The sequence below is a fragment of the Trematomus bernacchii genome, unplaced genomic scaffold, assembly GCF_902827165.1.
Source record: "Trematomus bernacchii unplaced genomic scaffold, fTreBer1.1, whole genome shotgun sequence".
Lineage (NCBI taxonomy): Eukaryota > Metazoa > Chordata > Actinopteri > Perciformes > Nototheniidae > Trematomus > Trematomus bernacchii.
The window spans coordinates 2,186,964-2,208,531 of NW_022987656.1; the positions used below are offsets into that span (position 1 = coordinate 2,186,964).

Consider the following 21,568-nt stretch of genomic DNA (forward strand, 5'->3'; position numbering starts at 1 on the left):
ATGATACAAAAGTGTAATTTGTTGGATAACAAAACAAAATGCTGTGCGTGTACAATAAAAAAAATTGGAAACAGTCAATAGGCGCTTTCACACCGGAGTACTTTTCCCCGTACTTTTCCCGTTTAGTTCCGATAGTTCCTGGGATTTTGCGTTCACACCAAAAAGAGAACTTAGTTCATGAGAACTCTTACCCCCTTTTTAGTGCCTGCTAGAGAGGTGGTACTTTCCTGGGGAGAAAAAAGTTCCAATTTCTGATTGGCTGGGCGAATTGCAAACCACGCCCCGTAAAACTCAGAAAAGTTTTTGTAGCCGCCATTGTACTTGCTGGCATTAGCATTATTAGCATTAGCATTAGCCCCGCGCACCAACGGAGAGAGAATAACTTATGGCAACACAAAAGAAAACATAGGAGCGGTGGAGTGATGAGGAGGTGTTAGGAAAATATCACTCGACACCAGGTTGAGAATCAATAATCAGGTACTAATTTATTCTTGCAAGAAGGAGCAGAGTTCAATCACATACAAAGGATATGGTTTAACTCACACACATGGGGTATGTTGCTCAACGGAGCAGGAAAAAACATCCGGCTTATATAGTCCAAAATACAGGAGATAACAACAAAGTCGTAAATCGAGGTGGCGCTAATATCAGCCGCGGGTGTCGGAAATGCGTCGGGTCATCTGCGATGGGTCATCTGTGACGTCTTCTGGACTTCCTTCACGCCTCATAGTAATGAGATATGTAGGAGACAACAAATATGTGTCTGTCTCCTCATTAGGGATGGGAATTTGAAAGCAAATGTATATTCGAATATTCGACCCCCCCAAAAACAGTTAACCGGTTAACCGAAATGTACATATCCTATAAAACAAAATTGGGTCAAAAAAAGATGTTTCAATAATTTTGGAAATAAATAAATACATGTTCAAATAAGTATAGAAACCAAGTCGAATTTGTCAAATGTATTGAACTGGTGATCACAGTTTGACAGCTATAGGCCTACAGCTTTCACGCGGAGGCGATTCACAATCAGGCCAGCTGTAGAGAAGACCCTCTCAGCTGGAACGGAGGTTGCGGGTATAGCAAGGTATAGTATGTATATATATAAGTTTAATTTGGCATAGTTTGCACTCTACACCGCACTCACTAACCTGGTCGAAATATTTCCACACATTACTCATTTTTGACGCCATGTCTGTTGTGTAGGACTTCTTAGAGTGTAAATAATTACCGGACTATGACTGGTAAAATATGTTGTATACCGGCAAAACTAAATCTCTCCTGTCAAAATGTCTATGTACTTTGCCGCCACACACGGTTGCCAAGCAGTGCTTGTTGTTGTTTAGGCTGGCCACTCATGTGTCGCGAGTGTTGACAGGGGGCGGGGGAGCACGCTCATGAACTGTTAGCGCCGGAACCTCCCAACGGCTGGGAGCGCATTTGCGCCGCATTTGGGCATAAGATGAGGTTTGAGTCTGCGTGATTTTCGTGTAGGCAGGGGCAGCAGGCATATCATTAGCTAGAACTAGCTAGATCTGATGGATTTGGACATAAACGCGAGTGAAGTACCGGACGCGCGAGAGAGAGATCAGCACCTGCAGCTCTGCCCGCTGTGAGGGACCGGTGAGCGGAGCAAAACACACCTTTAGACGTCACCTAACACATTTAGCTATGGCACTGTCGTATACATTGAATTATTAAATTTGATAATATGTAATCAACTTAGGCATCCCTCCCAAAAAAAGAAAAAAAAATATTCATAACTCATATTCGAATACCTGAATAATTATTCGAATACCTGAATAATTTCGAATATTCGATTAATCGTTCCCATCCCTACTCCTCATAAAGATCAACAACCTGAAATGCCCTGCCTCCTCCTATCATAAAGAGGCAGCTGCAAGGTCGTACATAGTTCAGAATCACACATGATATCAGTGCATTAAAACAAACCCAAAGAGGAGACAACAGTATTTTCTCCAACAGGGGGTGTCGGCGTTCTGGCGATTTACTCGGAAGGCTTCAGTAGAACAGTAGGGACACGGCTCTATAATTGTCCAACATTTCGCAGTTCATCTACAGCCAGTTTAGTGCATATCCAGTGTCCACTGTGAATGCGTTTGAGAAGACAGCAGCTCTCTAACGATGGAGGGTAACACACAGAAGCTCAATCTGAAGAGGGAAGTGGGGCTCATAGCAGGTGTATCATTTATTGCTGGAACCATGATAGGTTCTGGGATTTTCATCTCCCCCCAGTATGTGCTGGCTGATATCGGCAGCCCTGGGGCAAGCTTTGTAATCTGGACTTGCTGTGGGTTGATATCCATGTTGGGAGGGCTCTGCTACGCTGAACTGGGAACAGTCATACCAGAGTCTGGAGGAGAATTTATCTACATGCTGCGGACGACAGGGAAAGTAACGGCTTTTATGTTTTCCTTCAGCTTCATCGTGGTCATGAGGCCTGCCTGTGCCACAGGAATTGCTCTGAGCTTTGCTGAATATGTTGTTGCCCCCTTCTACAGTGGCAGCACCCCTCCACAGTTGGTGGTGAAATGCGTGGCTGCAGCAGCTATCTTGGGCCTGACCATAGTCAACTGTGTGAGCGTACGCATGGCCACCGGCATCCAGGTGGTTTCCATGGTATTCAAACTAGTCGCACTGGCCGTGATCATATTGGGAGGCGTTGTGATGCTTTTCCAGGGACACATTGAGAACTTTGAAGAGCCCTTTGAGAACACAAAGGCTGATGTCAGCTCCGTTGGCATTGCTTTCTATCAGGGCTTGTGGTCCTTTGATGGGTGGAACACTTTGAATTTGATAACTGAGGAACTGAAACATCCAGAAGTAAGACTTGATGAAATGCAAATGTTAATTTGACATTATATACATGTGCAATGAACTATGATACAATCTTCACATTGTAGATTTACTTTCAACTTTGTATCTTTTTTGTTTCCTCATTGTTTATTCATTTTGTTGGGCAATCAATACTTATCATACAAAACGATAAATTCACATTGGTCAAGAACACCTATCCCTTACCACATACATCATCTCATATTAATCATACTTGAGTTACATTTTGAATGCAGGACTTTGACTTGTAACAGTGTATTCCAGCACTGTGGTACTGCTGATACAACTTGAACTATGTCACTGAGGAGCTAAAAAGACCTGAGGTGAGACTGTAAAGAATTGGATTGTTGCATGAAGACACTGTGAGGACATGTGTTTGTTTGCTGCAATTGTAGTCTTATCTAACTGTGACAAAGGTGTGTGTCTGTTAGTGTTATTATCATGTGAGTGTGTGCAGTGATTGTAAAATGTGAAAATAGATTATCTAGGTTTTTTTTAAGATTGAATTTGGTAATTTTTATATCAAAACAATGATTGTAGAATATTATAATGCTTGACAAAAGTTGAAGCAATCATTTCTTAGAAGAGATTCAATTATTAACATCTTGCCTAAAAGAAAAAGCTTCAGCTTACAGTGAACCTTGTTGGAATTTGGGCATTAAAAAAGACGTGTCATTGGATGATCGAATCCTATCGTTTGCCTTTTATTGACAATTGTAATCGGGAGGAAACCTAACATTTGATGAGTGTACATAGTTTTACTGAAAAACTTCATAACCTTATCACTTTGTTAATGGGACAGGATTGGTGCCAACATTTTTAAACGTGCTTTGTCAAAGCAGAAAAATACTTCAGTTAAGGATTTTAGGTCAATCGATTATTCAAGTGTCAAATTTACAACTAAACATCATGCTATCTCAAACATAAAAATGATGTTGCCTTTTTTCTTCCAGGTGAATCTCCCCAGGGCGGTTGTGATAGCCATTTCTCTAGTGACTGGCTTATACCTGCTGGTGAATGTGAGCTACCTGACGGTTATGACTCCAAAAGAGCTCATGTCCTCAAGCGCTGTAGCAGTAACCTGGGGGTAAGACAGCATCTGATATTGTTTTAATAGATTCAGGTAGACAGATCCAGCCTGCTAACTTGACATGCTATTTTGACTGTTAAAATTGCTCATTTCAAAGGAGCGTGGAAAGAGTGCACTCCTGTGACATCACACAGTGATTTTTCAAAGAATACATATGATGCTAATTCGGAGTTTCATATTTGTATATTTGGTTTCTTCTATAACTTGGGTACATGTTTAATGTTCAAAAAACACATACTTTTTGTCATAGTGTCTGTCTGAATATACATCTATGTACCCTATGTCTGAAACTTTGGAGTATTTATATAGCATTTCAACGTTGCGCATACATTACCCAAAATGCAATATGAGCACAAAAAGTTGGTTCTGATGGTGTGGTGCAGAAGTGAGTCCTAAAAAACGGATTTCAGTTAGCATTTTACCACGTCCGATTACCTTGTCTCAAAGTCGACGGTTTTTATTTTTGTACGTGTTTGTGGCTAAAGCTAAAAATAAGGTCTGTGTTTAACACAAGTTTTGTTCTAAAACATAAAATACGTCGCAGAGATTACCTTGCCAAACAAAACGTTTTCAGTTAATCTTCAGTCCAAACATTTTCAGGACAAATCTGAATAAAATTCCCATGTTTACACTTTCTATGAACTGCAGCATGTGGCTTTAGAACATTGGAAAGGTTCCTGTTGCAACTTTTGTGAGAACTTGTGCCTTTTTCCACAGGAACAAAGTGTTAGGAAGCTGGGGCTGGACCATGTCTGTGGCCGCAGCGTTGTCTGCTTTCGGCTCACTGAACGGAACGTTCTTCAGTGGGGGCCGTGTGTGCTTTGTTGCTGCTAGGGAAGGTCACCTGGTTAGCATCTCCACTTTATGATTAAAATAATAGTTAGATTGTTCAGGAGCATAAGCGTGACGATCTTCATGCACTGACTTGTGTTTACTCTCTAGCCAGATATCCTAGCCATGGCTCATGTCCGCAGACTGACTCCATCTCCAGCGCTGATCTTTACCACTGTGGTCTCTCTTCTGGTGCTGATCCCCGGAGACTTCCAGAGCATTGTCAACTTCTTCAGGTGAAAGCTGGGTCTGATTTGCATGTGTTTTAGGTTTGTTTTGAGGTGATTGGTTTTCAGTTTAACAAATACATATTTAATAGTAGATTAAAAACCCTAATCCTCACAAAAAAAAAAAAAACTAAAGAGGGTTTCAAGTATCTTAAGTATTCGATATGAAACAATTAATAGATGTATCCAGTGTATCCTAAAAATAAAAACCATGACTGTATGGTCAGCACATGACATACGAGGACGTTTAAAGATTAGATTCCCATAGTCCAGGAATGGACGCTTCGTTTTTTCTAGTTTCATTCATGAATGATCCCTTAACCATCAAATTCATTTTGGAGGTTGTGGGTATTGCCAGTTATGGATAACTAGCCTGCATGATAATAACAGTACAAAGGCTGTGTGAAGGATTCCCCTATCCTGACAAAAGCCCCAAAAGGCCCAAAAACATGACATAGAGTTATAGAAAATAGATGTCTGGTATTTTATCATTTTCTGCCTTTGTATGTATTTAATGTTGACATTTCTTCCTTATTACATGTTAGTTTCACTGCCTGGTTTTTCTATGGCATCACCCTCTCTGGACTTGTCTATCTCAAGATTAAGAAGCCGGAGCTCCCCAGGCCATACAAGGTCCGTATCACACACATTCAATCTTAAAGAGGCCCTATTATGCTTTTGGGGGTTTGCCAGTATAGGTTTTAGTGCATGTAATGTCGCGTTTCCACTACACGGCCTCGCTCGGCCCCGCTCGGTATGGCTGGGCCTCGTTAGGACTGGCTCACTTTATGGCGCATTTCCATTACAGTTTAGGAACTGGGGCAGTATCTATAGTAACGCAGTGTAGGCGGAGCCGTGACGTGATCTTCAGAGGACCCCAGAAAAACAACACAGCCGTTAGCTGTTAGCACTCAGAGCTCACAGCTCCTCATATATGTTCAGAAACTAGACAAAAGTTAAACAAGTACAAACCACAGACTGCCTGTGTCATGGTGAATACAGTCGCTGCTTTATTTATGTCTGTATAGGCCGTTGTTGTGAGTGTGGACGGTCGGGGCATATACTGCGTTAGCTTAGCCAATCTCCATTTAGAAAACAAGCATTTTAAAAGGTTTTTCCCCTGCCGTCTGTCTGCAGACTTGTCAAAGCATTAATTCATGGTTTTTACTAACCGGTATCAGTATGTTGTTACTTCGGCATCATTTTGAAACGTGTATTACAATTAAATCACGGTCAAATATGTCCATCTTGTTGTAGTTGTTGCCCCCTTGCCAGCGACGCTCTCTCTAGTTTAGCATACTCAGCCCGACTCAGCCTCGTTGCCTCTGGCCCTGGCCCCACGATTTTATGAGGCCAGAAAAACTGTGAATTAGGACCCGCCGGCCGGTACTAGGCCAAGTGGAAACGCAACCAAAGACGGGCCGCTGACGTCACAGCCCTCTTAAACCGGGCTGCGGGCTGTAGTGGAAACGCGCCATAAATGGTCTGCAAAGGCTTAATCCCCCCCCCCCCCCCCCCTAGTGACATCACTATTTAACACTCCCGCTTCAATTGGCTAGCTCTCTAACACATTGTACATGATAAGTGTAAGGGGTGGGACGTTTCCGACACATCTCTGCGGTTGACCAATAACAACAGAGCTGGCCAGCTAACCAATCAGAGCAGACTGGGCTCTGGTTTCAGACAGAGGGTGAAAAGAGGTGCTGCAGCACAGGCAGTATCAGAAAAATAAAGAGCTTTCTGAACATTAAAGCATGTCAACATGTCAGAGTAGAGACACAAAATACAAATATATGAACCTGAACATTTGCATAATAGGGCCCCTTTAAACACCATCAACATTAACATTTGTCTTAACACGTATGAGAATCTGTCTCTCTTTTTCCACAGGTTCCCATTATACTCCCAGTCCTGGTCATCATTGTGGCAATATTCCTTGTTCTTGCACCCATCCTAGACAACCCTCAGATAGAATACCTCTATGTGTCTTTATTTATCCTCAGTGGAGCTATAGTGTACGTTCCCTTCATCCATTTCAAGCTCTGCCCAGGGTTGCTGACCAAGCTAACAGTGTTCCTGCAGCTCTTCTTAGAGGTGGCCCCCGACAGAGAAAAACCTGTGATATTGGTGGAAGAATCCAGAAGAAAAGGCTGTTGTTCCAGTTTTGTTGCTTGTGCTTTTCAACTACACCTGTTTTTTGCAATGACACTCATGAGATGTTGCGGTTTACATTTGGTAGCAACTTACTATTACCTCTTGTTTGTCATTGATGAGTTGTTTGTCTTTGACTTTTAACACTCTGATATGTGTTGTCTTTTTGCACAGGTGCATTTAGCTGATGCGAGCACAAAGAAAAACTAGTACATCTGTATTCAAAATGTCAATCTATTAGAAGAAGGGTAAAATATGACATGTTGCTGGACAGCCTGTGTACCTAAACACCTGAGAATTCCTGTGCTTTTTGTTGCAAGATTTCTTTAAAAACATTTTGATCTGGAAACTTTTGCAAATTAACATTTATAACAAGCTCAAATGAAAATAAACACAGGAATTCCCAGGTTATATATAGGCCATATATATATATATTTAGAAGAAAACGCAGCAAATCTACACTTAAGAAGCTGAAACTGTGAAAATTAGCAAATAAAGTTTTGTTTTCACTCATTGTTTTAGTTAAGTGTAGGTTAATCCACATCAACACATCATTTTTTTAAGTTTTTTAATGTGGTTATGTGTTGTGTATATGAAAATCTGAATCTATAAAGTGTCTGTCAAATAAAGCTTCTTAGTAAAAGTGCAATATTTCCCTTTGAATTGTAACGGAGTAGAAGTATAAAGAAGCATAGAAAGAAAATACTCAAGTTTAAGTACCTGAAATGTGTACTTAAGTAGTACTTGACTGTCCCGAGTGACTTTCCACCACTGTAATTATGTTAGCACAAACCAAAGAATAAGCTATATATTAACCTGCTGAACATTTAGCTTACTAAGAGTCTCCATCTCCATTGAGCTGACCTTCCTTAATCTAATTTGATGTTTTGAATCTTAAATACAAAATGAGCACTGATACAGATGTGAATTTACAAAAAAATGTTTATTAAATAATTGTTATCCATCAAACGGATAAAAACAAGACATGGCCAATCAATAGTGCAACTTTCACAAGACAGAAGATTGTTTAACACAAAACAGGAAAGAGCAGAGTGTGTGTGTGTATACGGGCATGCATACACACACCAAATGTATCTATGACAACACATATCATATAAAGTGAATCTAGTCTGTCTGGTTACGTATCTTGTTTGTTTTACTTTAACATTCTGTAGTGGCTGTGGCTCATGGCGTAGGGGGGTCGATCCCCCACTACTGAAGCCTACGAGTCAAGATGTTTCTTTATGTGTAAGTGTTAAGCTTGGCAGCTGTTTGAGATTGAGTTTAAAATTGAAGGAATATTTGAGCTCATCAATTATAAAAGCGCTTTTTAGTTTAGAATTTAAGTCATCGTAGTTAGCCTTCATAGTTTTAGTCGATATGAAGTTATAACATTTAGTCAACTTTTATTCTATTTCCATCAAATCTAGGCCAGCCGAAACCAATAATTCTGTCATTTGTGACAAACTTTGTTCACAGAAGATAGCATCTTATAATTATTTGATAATAAAAACGCAGCTCGACCCCCATTCATACTGACTGTGTTTATTGGTGATGCGCACCCACCCAGCCCGTAATGAGAGCCAATCTGCTACGCCTGACATGGAAAAAAAAAAATCATAATATAAAATAATAACCCGAACCCAATTCAACTTGTACATTGACTTTATGCCTTAGTAGCACTGACAACTGTCTGACGGAGAATAATTGAGCGGTAGGGCATGTGGTATGTGTGTTTTTCAGAGAGACAGAGATGGGAACAGAAGTAGAAGTTATAATAAAATGATTTTAGTGAAGTTTATATTTTTTAACTACATTTTTGTTTTCATGAATATTGCATGTTGATGTTGATGTCACAGTTGGTCTTCAATGGCATCAATGCCGCCTCATCATTGTCTCCCTTCAGTCATGGAAAAAAAACATATTTTGTCATAGTTTTGAAATCATCACGTGTGTGTGTGTGTGTGTGTGTGTGTGTGTGTGTGTGTGTGTGTGTGTGTGTGTGTGTGTGTGTGTGTGTGTGCGTGCGTGCGTGCGTGCGTGCGTGCGTGCGTGCGTGCGTGTGTGTGTGCGTGTGTGTGTGTGTGTGTGTGTCACTCAGTAATGGCGCGTTTCCACTACAGCGCGGAGCACGGTTTAAGAGGGCTGTGACGTCAGCGGCCCGTTTTTGGTTGCGTTTCCACTTGGCCTAGTACCGGCCGGCGGGTCCTAATTCACAGTTTTTCTGGCCTCATAAAATCGTGGGTCTAGGGCCAGAGACAACGAGGCTGAGTCGGGCTGAGTATGCTAAACTAGAGAGGGAATCGCTGGCAAGGGGGCTACAACTACAACAAGATGGACATATTTGACCGTGATTTAATTGTAATACACGTTTCAAAATGATGCCGAAGTAACAACATACTGATACCGGTTAGTAAAAACCATGAATTAATGCTTTGACAAGTCTGCAGACAGACGGCAGGCGAAAAACCTTTTAAAATGCGTGTTTTCTAAATGGAGATTGGCTAAGCTAACGCAGTATATGCTCCGACCGTCCACACTCACAACAACGGCCTATACAGACATAAATAAAGCAGCGACTGTATTCGCCATGACACAGGCAGTCTGTGGTTTGTACTTGTTTAACTTTTGTCTAGTTTCTGAACATATATGAGGAGCTGTGAGCTCTGAGTGCTAACAGCTAACGGCTGTGTTGTTTTTCTGGGGTTCTCATTGAAGATGACGTCACGGCTCCGCCTACACTGCGTTACTATAGATACTACCCCAGTTCCTAAACTGTAATGGAAATGCGCCATAAAGTGAGCCAGTCCTAACGAGGCCTAGCCATACCGAGCGAGGCCGTGTAGTGGAAATGCGCCATAAGAATCACTCCGCTCTGGCTTTCTTCTCTGTGCCGTTAGAAGCGTTTGATTGGCTTTCAGCTCCACAGCTCGGCTCCCCTGTCCCGCCCCCCTGTGATGTTTGCTGGTACAGCATGTGAAGCCGCTCTGCATTCATGTCTGCCCCCTCGCAGCACTTTATCCACGACTGAGGGATAGCCTCTATGCCGTAGTGGGCCCCAGCGATGGCCCCTGCCATGCAGGCTATGGTGTCTGTGTCTCCTCCCAGGGCCAGGCTGTACGCTATTGTCCTCTCCAGGCCTAGTTCTCTGGGAGGCATTCTCTGGGCTGCAGGCAGTGCAGGACGCAGAAGATGGCAGTGGGGACTGAGTGGAGCGCTGCGATGCCGTTACCTGGAAGAAATGACAGGAAACGTTGAGTGATAAGAAGTAAGGATAATACTATTAGAAGTATTCGATGTTCTCGCGCCCAGGAGAGGAGCTTAGAATGAAGAGACTAATGGAGTCTCCGAAAAGGTTCAAATTGGTTGAGTTTAATTAAATGGCACGATGATACAACAAGCAGAGGTTAAAGAAAAGACAAAGCCGGTGATGTCTCTCGAGAGGCTGCAGCGAAGACAAGTCTCGTCTTGTCCTCCCCGATCTCCTTTATCTCTTCTCGTTCTCTCCTGCTGTGCAGATAGGGGGACCGCCCTCCTCGGTCTTCAATCGACATCGCGTGAAACAGAGGATTTCGACATTTTGTATTCCTTGCTTACTTCCTTAAGTCTTTTCTCCTCTTTATCTCTTTCTTGACTTTTTATTTACGGTAATACTTTATAAACAGCTGTAATAGTTTAGAAATCCTAGAAACACTTTTACGGCACAGTTCTCATTTACGGTAATTCCCTCTGACGTCATAGCTACTCACGTATGTGAAAACACTTTACGATCAACTGTACCTTCATTTAATATTCAGCAGTAATAATATCTCGACGTCTATAGATGTAGTGTTAAAGTCCGTAGGTTTTGGTGTGCAACACTCCATGTCATTTTCACTTTACATTCAGAAAACATTGTTAGCGACATGCTACATACTGACCGGATATGAAGGATTTTCAGAATAAAAGCTTGGCATTGAGATTTTATGAGAACTTTATGACCGGATATGAGGTTTTTTTCACAATAAAATAGCTTTTAAACTGACGATATATTTTAGACTAAATTATGCTATTGTAGTGCCGAGAGAAGGGAGACGGAGGCGGTGTATCAGAGTTGCAAATCTCTCTTTATTGGAGAGCAGAAATCGACGTGCTGTCGGGTTGCAGGAAAGAGGAGAAGAGAAAGTGAAAGAGGAGGACACACAGTAGGTACCCCGGAGGTACCGTCAACATATGTGTCCGGGCGGAAACAATACCCCCAACCTGTAGTTCCATGATTGGATTATGTAACCCCAGTGTATGCATCAGTGATCACTACACTATTAAACATTGATTTTAATTTCTAACAATACACAGGAGATGGGCTGCTCTAAAAGCAAACATGTCAAATAAATGTGTTTGGGATCAGGAGGGATTCACCACTTAGTGAAACAATCCACCGGCTCGAGATCGCGAGAATTTGAAAATACACAACCGGAGAAAATCTGCCACTTCCTTACAGAATCACACATGATATCAGTGCATTAAAACAAACCCAAAGAGGAGACAACAGTATTTTCTCCAACAGGGGGTGCGGCGTTCTGGCGATTTACTCGGAAGGCTTCAGTAGAACAGTAGGGACACGGCTCTATAATTGCCCAACATTTCGCAGTTCATCTACAGCCAGTTTAGTGCATGTCTAGTGTGAATGCGTTTGAGAAGACAGCAGCTCTCTAACGATGGAGGGTAACACACAGAAGGTCAATCTGAAGAGGGAAGTGGGGCTCATAGCAGGTGTATCATTTATTGCTGGAACCATGATAGGTTCTGGGATTTTCATCTCCCCCCAGTACGTGCTGGCTGCTATCGGCAGCCCTGGGGCAAGCTTTGTAATCTGGACTTGCTGTGGGTTGATATCCATGTTGGGAGGGCTCTGCTACGCTGAACTGGGAACAGTCATACCAGAGTCTGGAGGACAGTTTATCTACATGCTGCGGACGACAGGGAAAATGGTGGCCTTTATGTTTTATTTCAGCTTCATCGTGGCCATGAGACCTACCATTGCAACATAAATTGCTCTGAGTTTTGCTGAATATGCTGTTGCCCCCTTCTACAGCGGCTACACCCCCTCCAATAGTGGTGGTAAAAGTAAAAGTTTTACAACTTCAGTCGAGTTAATAAAAAATCTAAGGAATACTTTGAGCCCTTTTTATTATCTTTGGATTACATTCTTCAGGTGTCTCTGTTACATCTGCAGTGTTTTCCCAATCATCGCTCCGATATGACCATGACGGACAAAGAACCTAAAGCCCTGAAAATGAGGCGGGAAATTGGGCTGATTGGTGGTGTAGCACTAGTATCAGGAACCATGATCGGATCCGGGATATTCATGTCCCCTCAGTTTATAATGGGCTACGTTGGAAGCCCTGGAGCAAGTCTGGTGATCTGGGCTCTCTCTGGAGTTGTAGCTATGTTTGCAGCACTGTCCTATGCAGAGCTTGGGACAATCATCCAGGAATCTGGTGGAGAATTCATCTACATACTGAGGATCTATGGTTCATGCCCTGCTTTTTTTGCAGCAATCACTTTTGTTGTGGTTGTGAAGCCGTTTGGCATTGCAGCAATGGCGATTAGCATTGCAGAATATGCTCTAGCACCCTTTTACAACAGCTGCCAACCTCCTGATCTGGTAGTGAAGTGTGTTGCAGCTGTGGCTATACTGGTCGTTGCCATAGTAAACATCTTGAATTCCCGGATTGCCGTCAGAATCCAAGTGGTGTTCTTGGTGGCCAAAGTGCTGGTGTTGACATTTATTGTTATCGGAGGAATAGTGAAGCTCATACAGAGCAGCAGTGTCATTGTGGAAAATTTGAAAGTTGAGAATGCATTTAAAGGCACTCAGTACTCTTTGAGCACTCTGGGAATGGGTGTTTATCAAGGACTCTGGTCTTACGCTGGGTGGTACAACTTGAACTATGTCACTGAGGAGCTAAAAAGACCTGAGGTGAGACTGTAAAGAATTGGATTGTTGCATGAAGACACTGTCAGGACATGTGTTTGTTTGCTGCAATTGTAGTCTTATCTAACTGTGACAAAGGTGTGTGTCTGTTAGTGTTATTATCATGTGAGTGTGTGCAGTGATTGTAAAATGTGAAAATAGATTATCTAGGTTTTTTTTAAGATTGAATTTGGTAATTTTTATATCAAAACAATGATTGTAGAATATTATAATGCTTGACAAAAGTTGAAGCAATCATTTCTTAGAAGAGATTCAATTATTAACATCTTGCCTAAAAGAAAAAGCTTCAGCTTACAGTGAACCTTGTTGGAATTTGGGCATTAAAAAAGACGTGTCATTGGATGATCGAATCCTATCATTTTCCTTTTATTGACAATTGTAATCGGGAGGAAACCTAACATTTGATGACTGTCATAGTTTTACTGAAAAACTTCATAACCTTATCACTTTGTTAATGGGACAGGATTGGTGCCAACATTTTTAAACGTGCTTTGTCAAAGCAGAAAAATACTTCAGTTAAGGATTTTAGGTCAATCGATTATTCAAGTGTCAAAATTACAACTAAACATCATGCTATCTTAAACATAAAAATTATGTTGCCTTTTTTCTTCCAGGTGAATCTCCCCAGGGCGGTTGTGATAGCCATTTCTCTGGTGACTGGCTTATACCTGCTGGTGAATGTGAGCTACCTGACGGTTATGACTCCAAAAGAGCTCATGTCCTCAAGCGCTGTAGCAGTAACCTGGGGGTAAGACAGCATCTGATATTGTTTTAATAGATTCAGGTAGACAGATCCAGCCTGTTAACTTGACATGCTATTTTGACTGTTTAAAATTGCTCATTTCAAAGGAGCATGGAAAGAGTGCACTCCTGTGACATCACACAGTGATTTTTCAAAGAATACATATGATGCTAATTCGGAGTTTCATATTTGTATATTTGGTTTCTTCTATAACTTGGGTACATGTTTAATGTTCAAAAAACACATACTTTTTGTCATAGTGTCTGTCTGAATACATCTATGTACCCTATGTCTGAAACTTTAGAGTATTTATATAGCATTTCAACGTTGCGCATACATTACCCAAAATGCAATATGAGCACAAAAAGTTGGTTCTGATGGTGTGGTGCAGAAGTGAGTCCTAAAACCCGGATTTCAGTTAGCATTTTACCACGTCCGATTTCCTTGTCTCAAAGTCGACGGTTTTTATTTTTGTACGTGTTTGTGGCTAAAGCTAAAAATAAGGTCTGTGTTTAACACAAGTTTTGTTCTAAAACATAAAATACGTCGTAGAGATTACCTTGCCAAACAAAACGTTTTCAGTTAATCTTCAATCCAAACATTTTCAGGACAAGTCTGAATAAAATTCCCATGTTTACACTTTCTATGTACTGCAGCATGTGGCTTTAGAACATTGGAAAGGTTCCTGTTGCAACTTTTGTGAGAACTTGTGACTTTTTCCACAGGAACAAAGTGTTAGGAAGCTGGGGCTGGACCATGTCTGTGGCCGCAGCGTTGTCTGCTTTCGGCTCACTGAACGGAACGTTCTTCAGTGGGGGCCGTGTGTGCTTTGTTGCTGCCAGGGAAGGTCACCTGGTTAGCATCTCCACTTTATGATTAAAATAATAGTTAGATTGTTCAGGAGCATAAGCGTGACGATCTTCATGCACTGACCTGTGTTTACTCTCTAGCCAGATATCCTAGCCATGGCTCACGTCCGCAGACTGACTCCATCTCCAGCGCTGATCTTTACCACCGTGGTCTCTCTTCTGGTGCTGATCCCCGGAGACTTCCAGAGCATTGTCAACTTCTTCAGGTGAAAGCTGGGTCTGATTTGCATGTGTTTTAGGTTTGTTTTGAGTTGATTGGATTTCAGTTTAACAAATACATATTTAATAGTAGATTAAAAACCCTAATCCTCACAAAAAAAACACAAACTAAAGAGGGTTTCAAGTATCTTAAGTATTCAATATGAAATAATTAATAGATGTATCCAGTGTATCCTAAAAATAAAAACCATGACTGTATGGTCAGCACATGACATACGAGGACGTTTAAAGATTAGATTCCCATAGTCCAGGAATGGACGCTTCGTTTTTTTCTAGTTTCATTCATGAATGATCCCTTAACCATCAAATACATTTTGGAGGTTGTGGGTATTGCCAGTTATGGATAACTAGCCTGCATGATAATAACAGTACAAAGGCTGTGTGAAGGATTCCCCTATCCTGACAAAAGCCCCAAAAGGCCCAAAAACATGACATAGAGTTATAGAAAATAGATGTCTGGTATTTTATCATTTTCTGCCTTTGCATGTATTTAATGTTGACATTTCTTCCTTATTACATGTTAGTTTCACTGCCTGGTTTTTCTATGGCATCACCCTCTCTGGACTTGTCTATCTCAAGATTAAGAAGCCGGAGCTCCCCAGGCCATACAAGGTCTGTATCACACACATTCAATCTTAAAGAGGCCCTATTATGCTTTTGGGGGTTTGCCAGTATAGGTTTTAGTTCATGTAAATGGTCTGCAAAGGCTTAGGCGCCGTTTACACGAGGAGAAAACTGCATTGTATCTGCATAGTTTCGCGTGCGTATAGCCCTATTATTTACACGAGGCCGATAGAAACTGACCCCACAAACGATAACGGGTCCCAAGGTGGATAGATTTGCAAACGAAACGCTCTGGGGGGTCAACCGAGTCCGTGTAATCACCTCTATACGAATATTTCCTGAAAAAATAACGATAGCCCCACCTTTCCCCACCTCTCCTGCTCACTGCTGTAGCATGGCTGTGTTAATTAAACGCACAAGGGGTTCTTGAATGAAATAATATTATAAAAGGCAAACCAGAATTGTTAACGCCCAATATACTCCTTAAACAAAATAAACAGAGTCAGATTTCATGCATTGATCCATTATATTGACAAAGGAGGATCTCACCCGGTGTTTGTAGAGAATATCTCTCTGAGCGAGTCCTCTCCACGGAGACATGCTCCTCCTCCTGTCAGTAGCTACTGCTAGTGCTACTGCTACTGACCATGCTACAGATATTAGTGCAAAAATATACAGCTCCTCTACCACAACCATCAGCAACAAGTGGACATGGAGAATTACATGAACTACATGTTGCTAAATCCACGGCGGGGCGTAAACAGAAGGGTAGCCATGGCAACATTGCTGCGGGGCTGCTGCGGAGTCTTCTTCACTGCTTTTGGTGTATTTTGTGGCGGAAGTTACAACGCCACTTACAGTCCCGGCATATGTACTACAGCGTTTCCAGCGGTCTCGTTTGAACAGACACGTTAAATGAAACAAATGCATGTGAACGGAACACTTTTTTGAATACGCATACTGTGCATAAACGCAAACGGTCCCGTGTGAGCGGGGCCTTAATCCCAAAGATCCCTCCAGAGGGAATTCTCCCCCCCCCCCCACCCCCCCATAGTGACATCACTATTTAAGGTGCTTGCCCCACTTGTAACACATTGTACATGATAAGTGTAAGGGGTGGGACGTTTCCGACACATCTCTAAGCGGTTGACCAATAACAACAGAGCTGGCCAGCTAACCAATCAAAGCAGACTGGGCTCTGGTTTCAGACAGAGGGTTAAAAGAGGTGCTGCAGCACAGGCAGTATCATAAAAATAAAGAGCTGTCAACATGTCAGAGTAGAGACACAAAATACAAATATATGAACCTGAACATTTGCATAATAGGGCCCCTTTAAACACCATCAACATTAACATTTGTCTTAACACGTATGAGAATCTGTCTCTCTTTTTCCACAGGTTCCCATTATACTCCCAGTCCTGGTCATCATTGTGGCAATATTCCTTGTTCTTGCACCCATCCTAGACAACCCTCAGATAGAATACCTCTATGTGTCTTTATTTATCCTCAGTGGAGCTATAGTGTACGTTCCCTTCATCCATTTCAAGCTCTGCCCAGGGTTGCTGACCAAGCTAACAGTGTTCCTGCAGCTCTTCTTAGAGGTGGCCCCGACAGAGAAAAACCTGTGATATTGGTGGAAGAATCCAGAAGAAAGGCTGTTTGTTCCAGTTTTGTTGCTTGTGCTTTTCAACTACACCTGTTTTTTGCAATGACACTCATGAGATGTTGCGGTTTACATTTGGTAGCAACTTACTATTACCTCTTGTTTGTCATTGATGAGTTGTTTGTCTTGACTTTTAACACTCTGATATGTGTTGTCTTTTTGCACAGGTGCATTTAGCTGATGCGAGCACAAAGAAAAACTAGTACATCTGTATTCAAAATGTCAATCTATTAGAAGAAGGGTAAAATATGACATGTTGCTGGACAGCCTGTGTACCTAAACACCTGAGAATTCCTGTGCTTTTTGTTGCAAGATTTCTTTAAAAACATTTTGATCTGGAAACTTTTGCAAATTAACATTTATAACAAGCTCAAATGAAAATAAACACAGGAATTCCCAGGTTATATATAGGCCATATATATATATATTTAGAAGTAAACGCAGCAAATCTACACTTAAGAAGCTGAAACTGTGAAAATTAGCAAATAAAGTTTTGTTTTCACTCATTGTTTTAGTTAAGTGTAGGTTAATCCACATCAACACATCATTTTTTAAAGTTTTTTAATGTGGTTATGTGTTGTGTATATGAAAATCTGAATCTATAAAGTGTCTGTCAAATAAAGCTTCTTAGTAAAAGTGCAATATTTCCCTTTGAATTGTAGCGGAGTAGAAGTATAAAGAAGCATAGAAAGAAAATACTCAAGTTTAAGTACCTGAAATGTGTACTTAAGTAGTACTTGACTGTCCCGAGTGACTTTCCACCACTGTAATTATGTTAGCACAAACCAAAGAATAAGCTATATATTAACCTGCTGAACATTTAGCTTACTAAGAGTCCATCTCCATTGAGCTGACCTTCCTTAATCTAATTTGATGTTTTGAATCTTAAATACAAAATGAGCACTGATACAGATGTGAATTTACAAAAAAAATGTTTATTAAATAATTGTTATCCATCAAACGGATAAAAACAAGACATGGCCAATCAATAGTGCAACTTTCACAAGACAGAAGATTGTTTAACACAAAACAGGAAAGAGCAGAGTGTGTGTGTATACGGGCATGCATACACACACCAAATGTATCTATGACAACACATATCATATAAAGTGAATCTAGTCTGTCTGGTTACGTATCTTGTTTGTTTTACTTTAACATTCTGTAGTGGCTGTGGCTCATGGCGTAGGGGGGTCGATCCCCCACTACTGAAGCCTACGAGTCAAGATGTTTCTTTATGTGTAAGTGTTAAGCTTGGCAGCTGTTTGAGATTGAGTTTAAAATTGAAGGAATATTTGAGCTCATCAATTATAAAAAGCGCTTTTTAGTTTAGAATTGAAGTCATCGTAGTTAGCCTTCATAGTTTTAGTCGATATGAAGTCATAACATTTAGTCCATTTTTATTCTATTTCCATCAAATCTAGGCCAGCCGAAACCAATAATTCTGTCATTTGTGACAAACTTTGTTCACAGAAGATAGCATCTTATAATTATTTGATAATAAAAACGCAGCTCGACCCCCATTCATACTGACGGTGTTTATTGGTGATGCGCACCCACCCAGCCCGTAATGAGAGCCAATCTGCTACGCCTGACATGGAAAAATATCAAATCATAATATATAAAATAATAACCCGAACCCAATTCAACTTGTACATTGACTTTATGCCTTAGTAGCACTGACAACTGTCTGACGGAGAAGAATTGAGCGGTAGGGCATGTGGTATGTGTGTTTTTCAGAGAGACAGAGATGGGAACAGAAGTAGAAGTTATAATAAAATGATTTTAGTGAAGTTTATATTTTTTAACTACATTTTTGTTTTCATGAATATTGCATGTTGATATTGTCACAGTTGGTCTTCAATGGCGTCAATGCCGTCTCATCATTGTCTCCCTTCAGTCATGGGAAAAAATCATATTTTGTCATAGTTTTGAAATCATCACGTGTGTGTGTGTGTGTGTGTGTGTGTGTGTGTGTGTGTGTGTGTGTGTGTGTGTGTGTGTGTGTGTGTGTGTGTGTGTGTGTGTGTGTGTGTGTGTGTGTGTGTGTGTGTGTGTGTGTGTGTGTGTGTGTGTGTGTGTGTGTGTGTGTGTGTGTCACTCAGTAATGGCGCGTTTCCACTACAGCGCGGAGCACGGTTTAAGAGGGCTGTGACGTCAGCGGCCCGTTTTTGGTTGCGTTTCCACTTGGCCTAGTACCGGCCGGCGGGTCCTAATTCACAGTTTTTCTGGCCTCATAAAATCGTGGGTCTAGGGCCAGAGACAACGAGGCTGAGTCGGGCTGAGTATGCTAAACTAGAGAGAGAATCGCTGGCAAGGGGGCTACAACTACAACAAGATGGACATATTTGACCGTGATTTAATTGTAATACACGTTTCAAAATGATGCCGAAGTAACAACATACTGATACCGGTTAGTAAAAACCATGAATTAATGCTTTGACAAGTCTGCAGACAGACGGCAGGCGAAAAACCTTTTAAAATGCGTGTTTTCTAAATGGAGATTGGCTAAGCTAACGCAGTATATGCTCCGACCGTCCACACTCACAACAACGGCCTATACAGACATAAATAAAGCAGCGACTGTATTCGCCATGACACAGGCAGTCTGTGGTTTGTACTTGTTTAACTTTTGTCTAGTTTCTGAACATATATGAGGAGCTGTGAGCTCTGAGTGCTAACAGCTAACGGCTGTGTTGTTTTTCTGGGGTTCTCATTGAAGATGACGTCACGGCTCCGCCTACACTGCGTTACTATAGATACTACCCCAGTTCCTAAACTGTAATGGAAATGCGCCATAAAGTGAGCCAGTCCTAACGAGGCCTAGCCATACCGAGCGACGCCGAGCGAGGCCGTGTAGTGGAAATGCGCCATAAGAATCACTCCGCTCTGGCTTTCTTCTCTGTGCCGTTAGAAGCTTTTGATTGGCTTTCAGCTCCACAGCTCGGCTCCCCTGTCCCGCCCCCCTGTGATGTTTGCTGGTACAGCATGTGAAGCCGCTCTGCATTCATGTCTGCATCCTCCGCCCCCTCGCAGCACTTTATCCACGACTGAGGGATAGCCTCGATGCCGTAGTGGGCCCCAGCGATGGCCCCTGCCATGCAGGCTATGGTGTCTGTGTCTCCTCCCAGGGCCAGGCTGTACGCTATTGTCCTCTCCAGGCCTAGTTCTCTGGGAGGCATTCTCTGGGCTGCAGGCAGTGCAGGACGCAGAAGATGGCAGTGGGGACTGAGTGGAGCGCTGCGATGCCGTTACCTGGAAGAAATGACAGGAAACGTTGAGTGATAAGAAGTAAGGATAATACTATTAGAAGTATTCGATGTTCTCGCGCCCAGGAGAGGAGCTTAGAATGAAGAGACTAATGGAGTCTCCGAAAAGGTTCAAATTGGTTGAGTTTAATTAAATGGCACGATGATACAACAAGCAGAGGTTAAAGAAAATACAAAGCCGGTGATGTCTCTCGAGAGGCTGCAGCAAAGACAAGTCTCGTCTTGTCCTCCCCGATCTCCTTTATCTCTTCTCGTTCTCTCCTGCTGTGCAGATAGGGGGACCGCCCTCCTCGGTCTTCAATCGACATCGCGTGAAACAGAGGATTTCGACATTTTGTATTCCTTGCTTACTTCCTTAAGTCTTTTCTCCTCTTTATCTCTTTCTTGACTTTTTATTTACGGTAATACTTTATAAACAGCTGTAATAGTTTAGAAATCCTAGAAACACTTTTACGGCACAGTTCTCATTTACGGTAATTCCCTCTGACGTCATAGCTACTCACGTATGTGAAAACACTTTACGATCAACTGTACCTTCATTTAATATTCAGCAGTAATAATATCTCGACGTCTGTAGATGTAGTGTTAAAGTCCGTAGGTTTTGGTGTGCAACACTCCATGTCATTTTCACTTTACATTCAGAAAACATTGTTAGCGACATGCTACATACTGACCGGATATGAAGGATTTTCAGAATAAAAGCTTGGCATTGAGATTTTATGAGAACTTTATGACCGGATATGAGGGTTTTTTCACAATAAAATAGCTTTTAAACTGATGATATATTTTAGACTAAATTATGCTATTAAACATTGATTTTAATTTCTAACAATACACAGGAGATGGGCTGCTCTAAAAGCAAACATGTCAAATAAATGTGTTTGGGATCAGGAGGGATTCACCACTTAGTGAAACAATCCATTTGCTCTGTCCTGATAAATCCTTAAAAAAGTCAAAAATGATATTCTACTATATGTGTTGTCATAACCAATCACAGTAGTGAAAACATTATTATTACATTAAAGGTGGGGTAGGTAAGTTTGAGAAACCGGCTCGAGATCGCTAGAATTTGAAAATACACAACCGGAGAAAATCTGCCACTTCCTTACAGAA

At 41.6% G+C, this 21,568-nt stretch overlaps 2 protein-coding genes across 2 annotated transcripts; both read left to right on the forward strand.

The window, feature by feature from the left end:
* The first annotated feature begins 2,145 nt into the window (after positions 1-2,145).
* Positions 2,146-7,793, forward strand: LOC117486705 (b(0,+)-type amino acid transporter 1-like). Its single transcript, XM_034135230.1, has 6 exons — positions 2,146-2,844; positions 3,810-3,943; positions 4,664-4,793; positions 4,889-5,013; positions 5,550-5,637; positions 6,895-7,793. The coding sequence occupies exons 1-6, from the start codon at positions 2,146-2,148 to the stop codon at positions 7,297-7,299; spliced, it is 1,581 nt and encodes a 526-aa protein (XP_033991121.1). The 3' UTR covers positions 7,300-7,793.
* Positions 7,794-11,898: 4,105 nt separating this feature from the next.
* On the forward strand, positions 11,899-17,167 carry LOC117486703 (b(0,+)-type amino acid transporter 1-like). The gene is made up of 6 exons (XM_034135227.1): positions 11,899-13,117; positions 13,747-13,880; positions 14,600-14,729; positions 14,825-14,949; positions 15,487-15,574; positions 16,924-17,167. The coding sequence occupies exons 1-6, from the start codon at positions 12,395-12,397 to the stop codon at positions 17,152-17,154; spliced, it is 1,431 nt and encodes a 476-aa protein (XP_033991118.1). The 5' UTR covers positions 11,899-12,394; the 3' UTR covers positions 17,155-17,167.
* The last annotated feature ends 4,401 nt before the right edge of the window (positions 17,168-21,568 follow it).

What these genes read in the sequence shown, in the direction of transcription:
- LOC117486705 (XM_034135230.1), top strand. Translation starts at nt 2,146, where the DNA reads ATGGAGGGTAACACACAGAAGCTCAATCTGAAGAGGGAAGTGGGGCTC. An exon ending in GCTGTAGCAGTAACCTGGGG is followed by an intron (nt 3,944 to 4,663) that starts GTAAGACAGCAT and finishes CTTTTTCCACAG; the next exon opens with GAACAAAGTGTTAGGAAGCT. An exon ending in AGCATTGTCAACTTCTTCAG is followed by an intron (nt 5,014 to 5,549) that starts GTGAAAGCTGGG and finishes ATTACATGTTAG; the next exon opens with TTTCACTGCCTGGTTTTTCT.
- LOC117486703 (XM_034135227.1), top strand. Translation starts at nt 12,395, where the DNA reads ATGACCATGACGGACAAAGAACCTAAAGCCCTGAAAATGAGGCGGGAA. An exon ending in AGGAGCTAAAAAGACCTGAG is followed by an intron (nt 13,118 to 13,746) that starts GTGAGACTGTAA and finishes TTTTTCTTCCAG; the next exon opens with GTGAATCTCCCCAGGGCGGT. An exon ending in GCTGTAGCAGTAACCTGGGG is followed by an intron (nt 13,881 to 14,599) that starts GTAAGACAGCAT and finishes CTTTTTCCACAG; the next exon opens with GAACAAAGTGTTAGGAAGCT.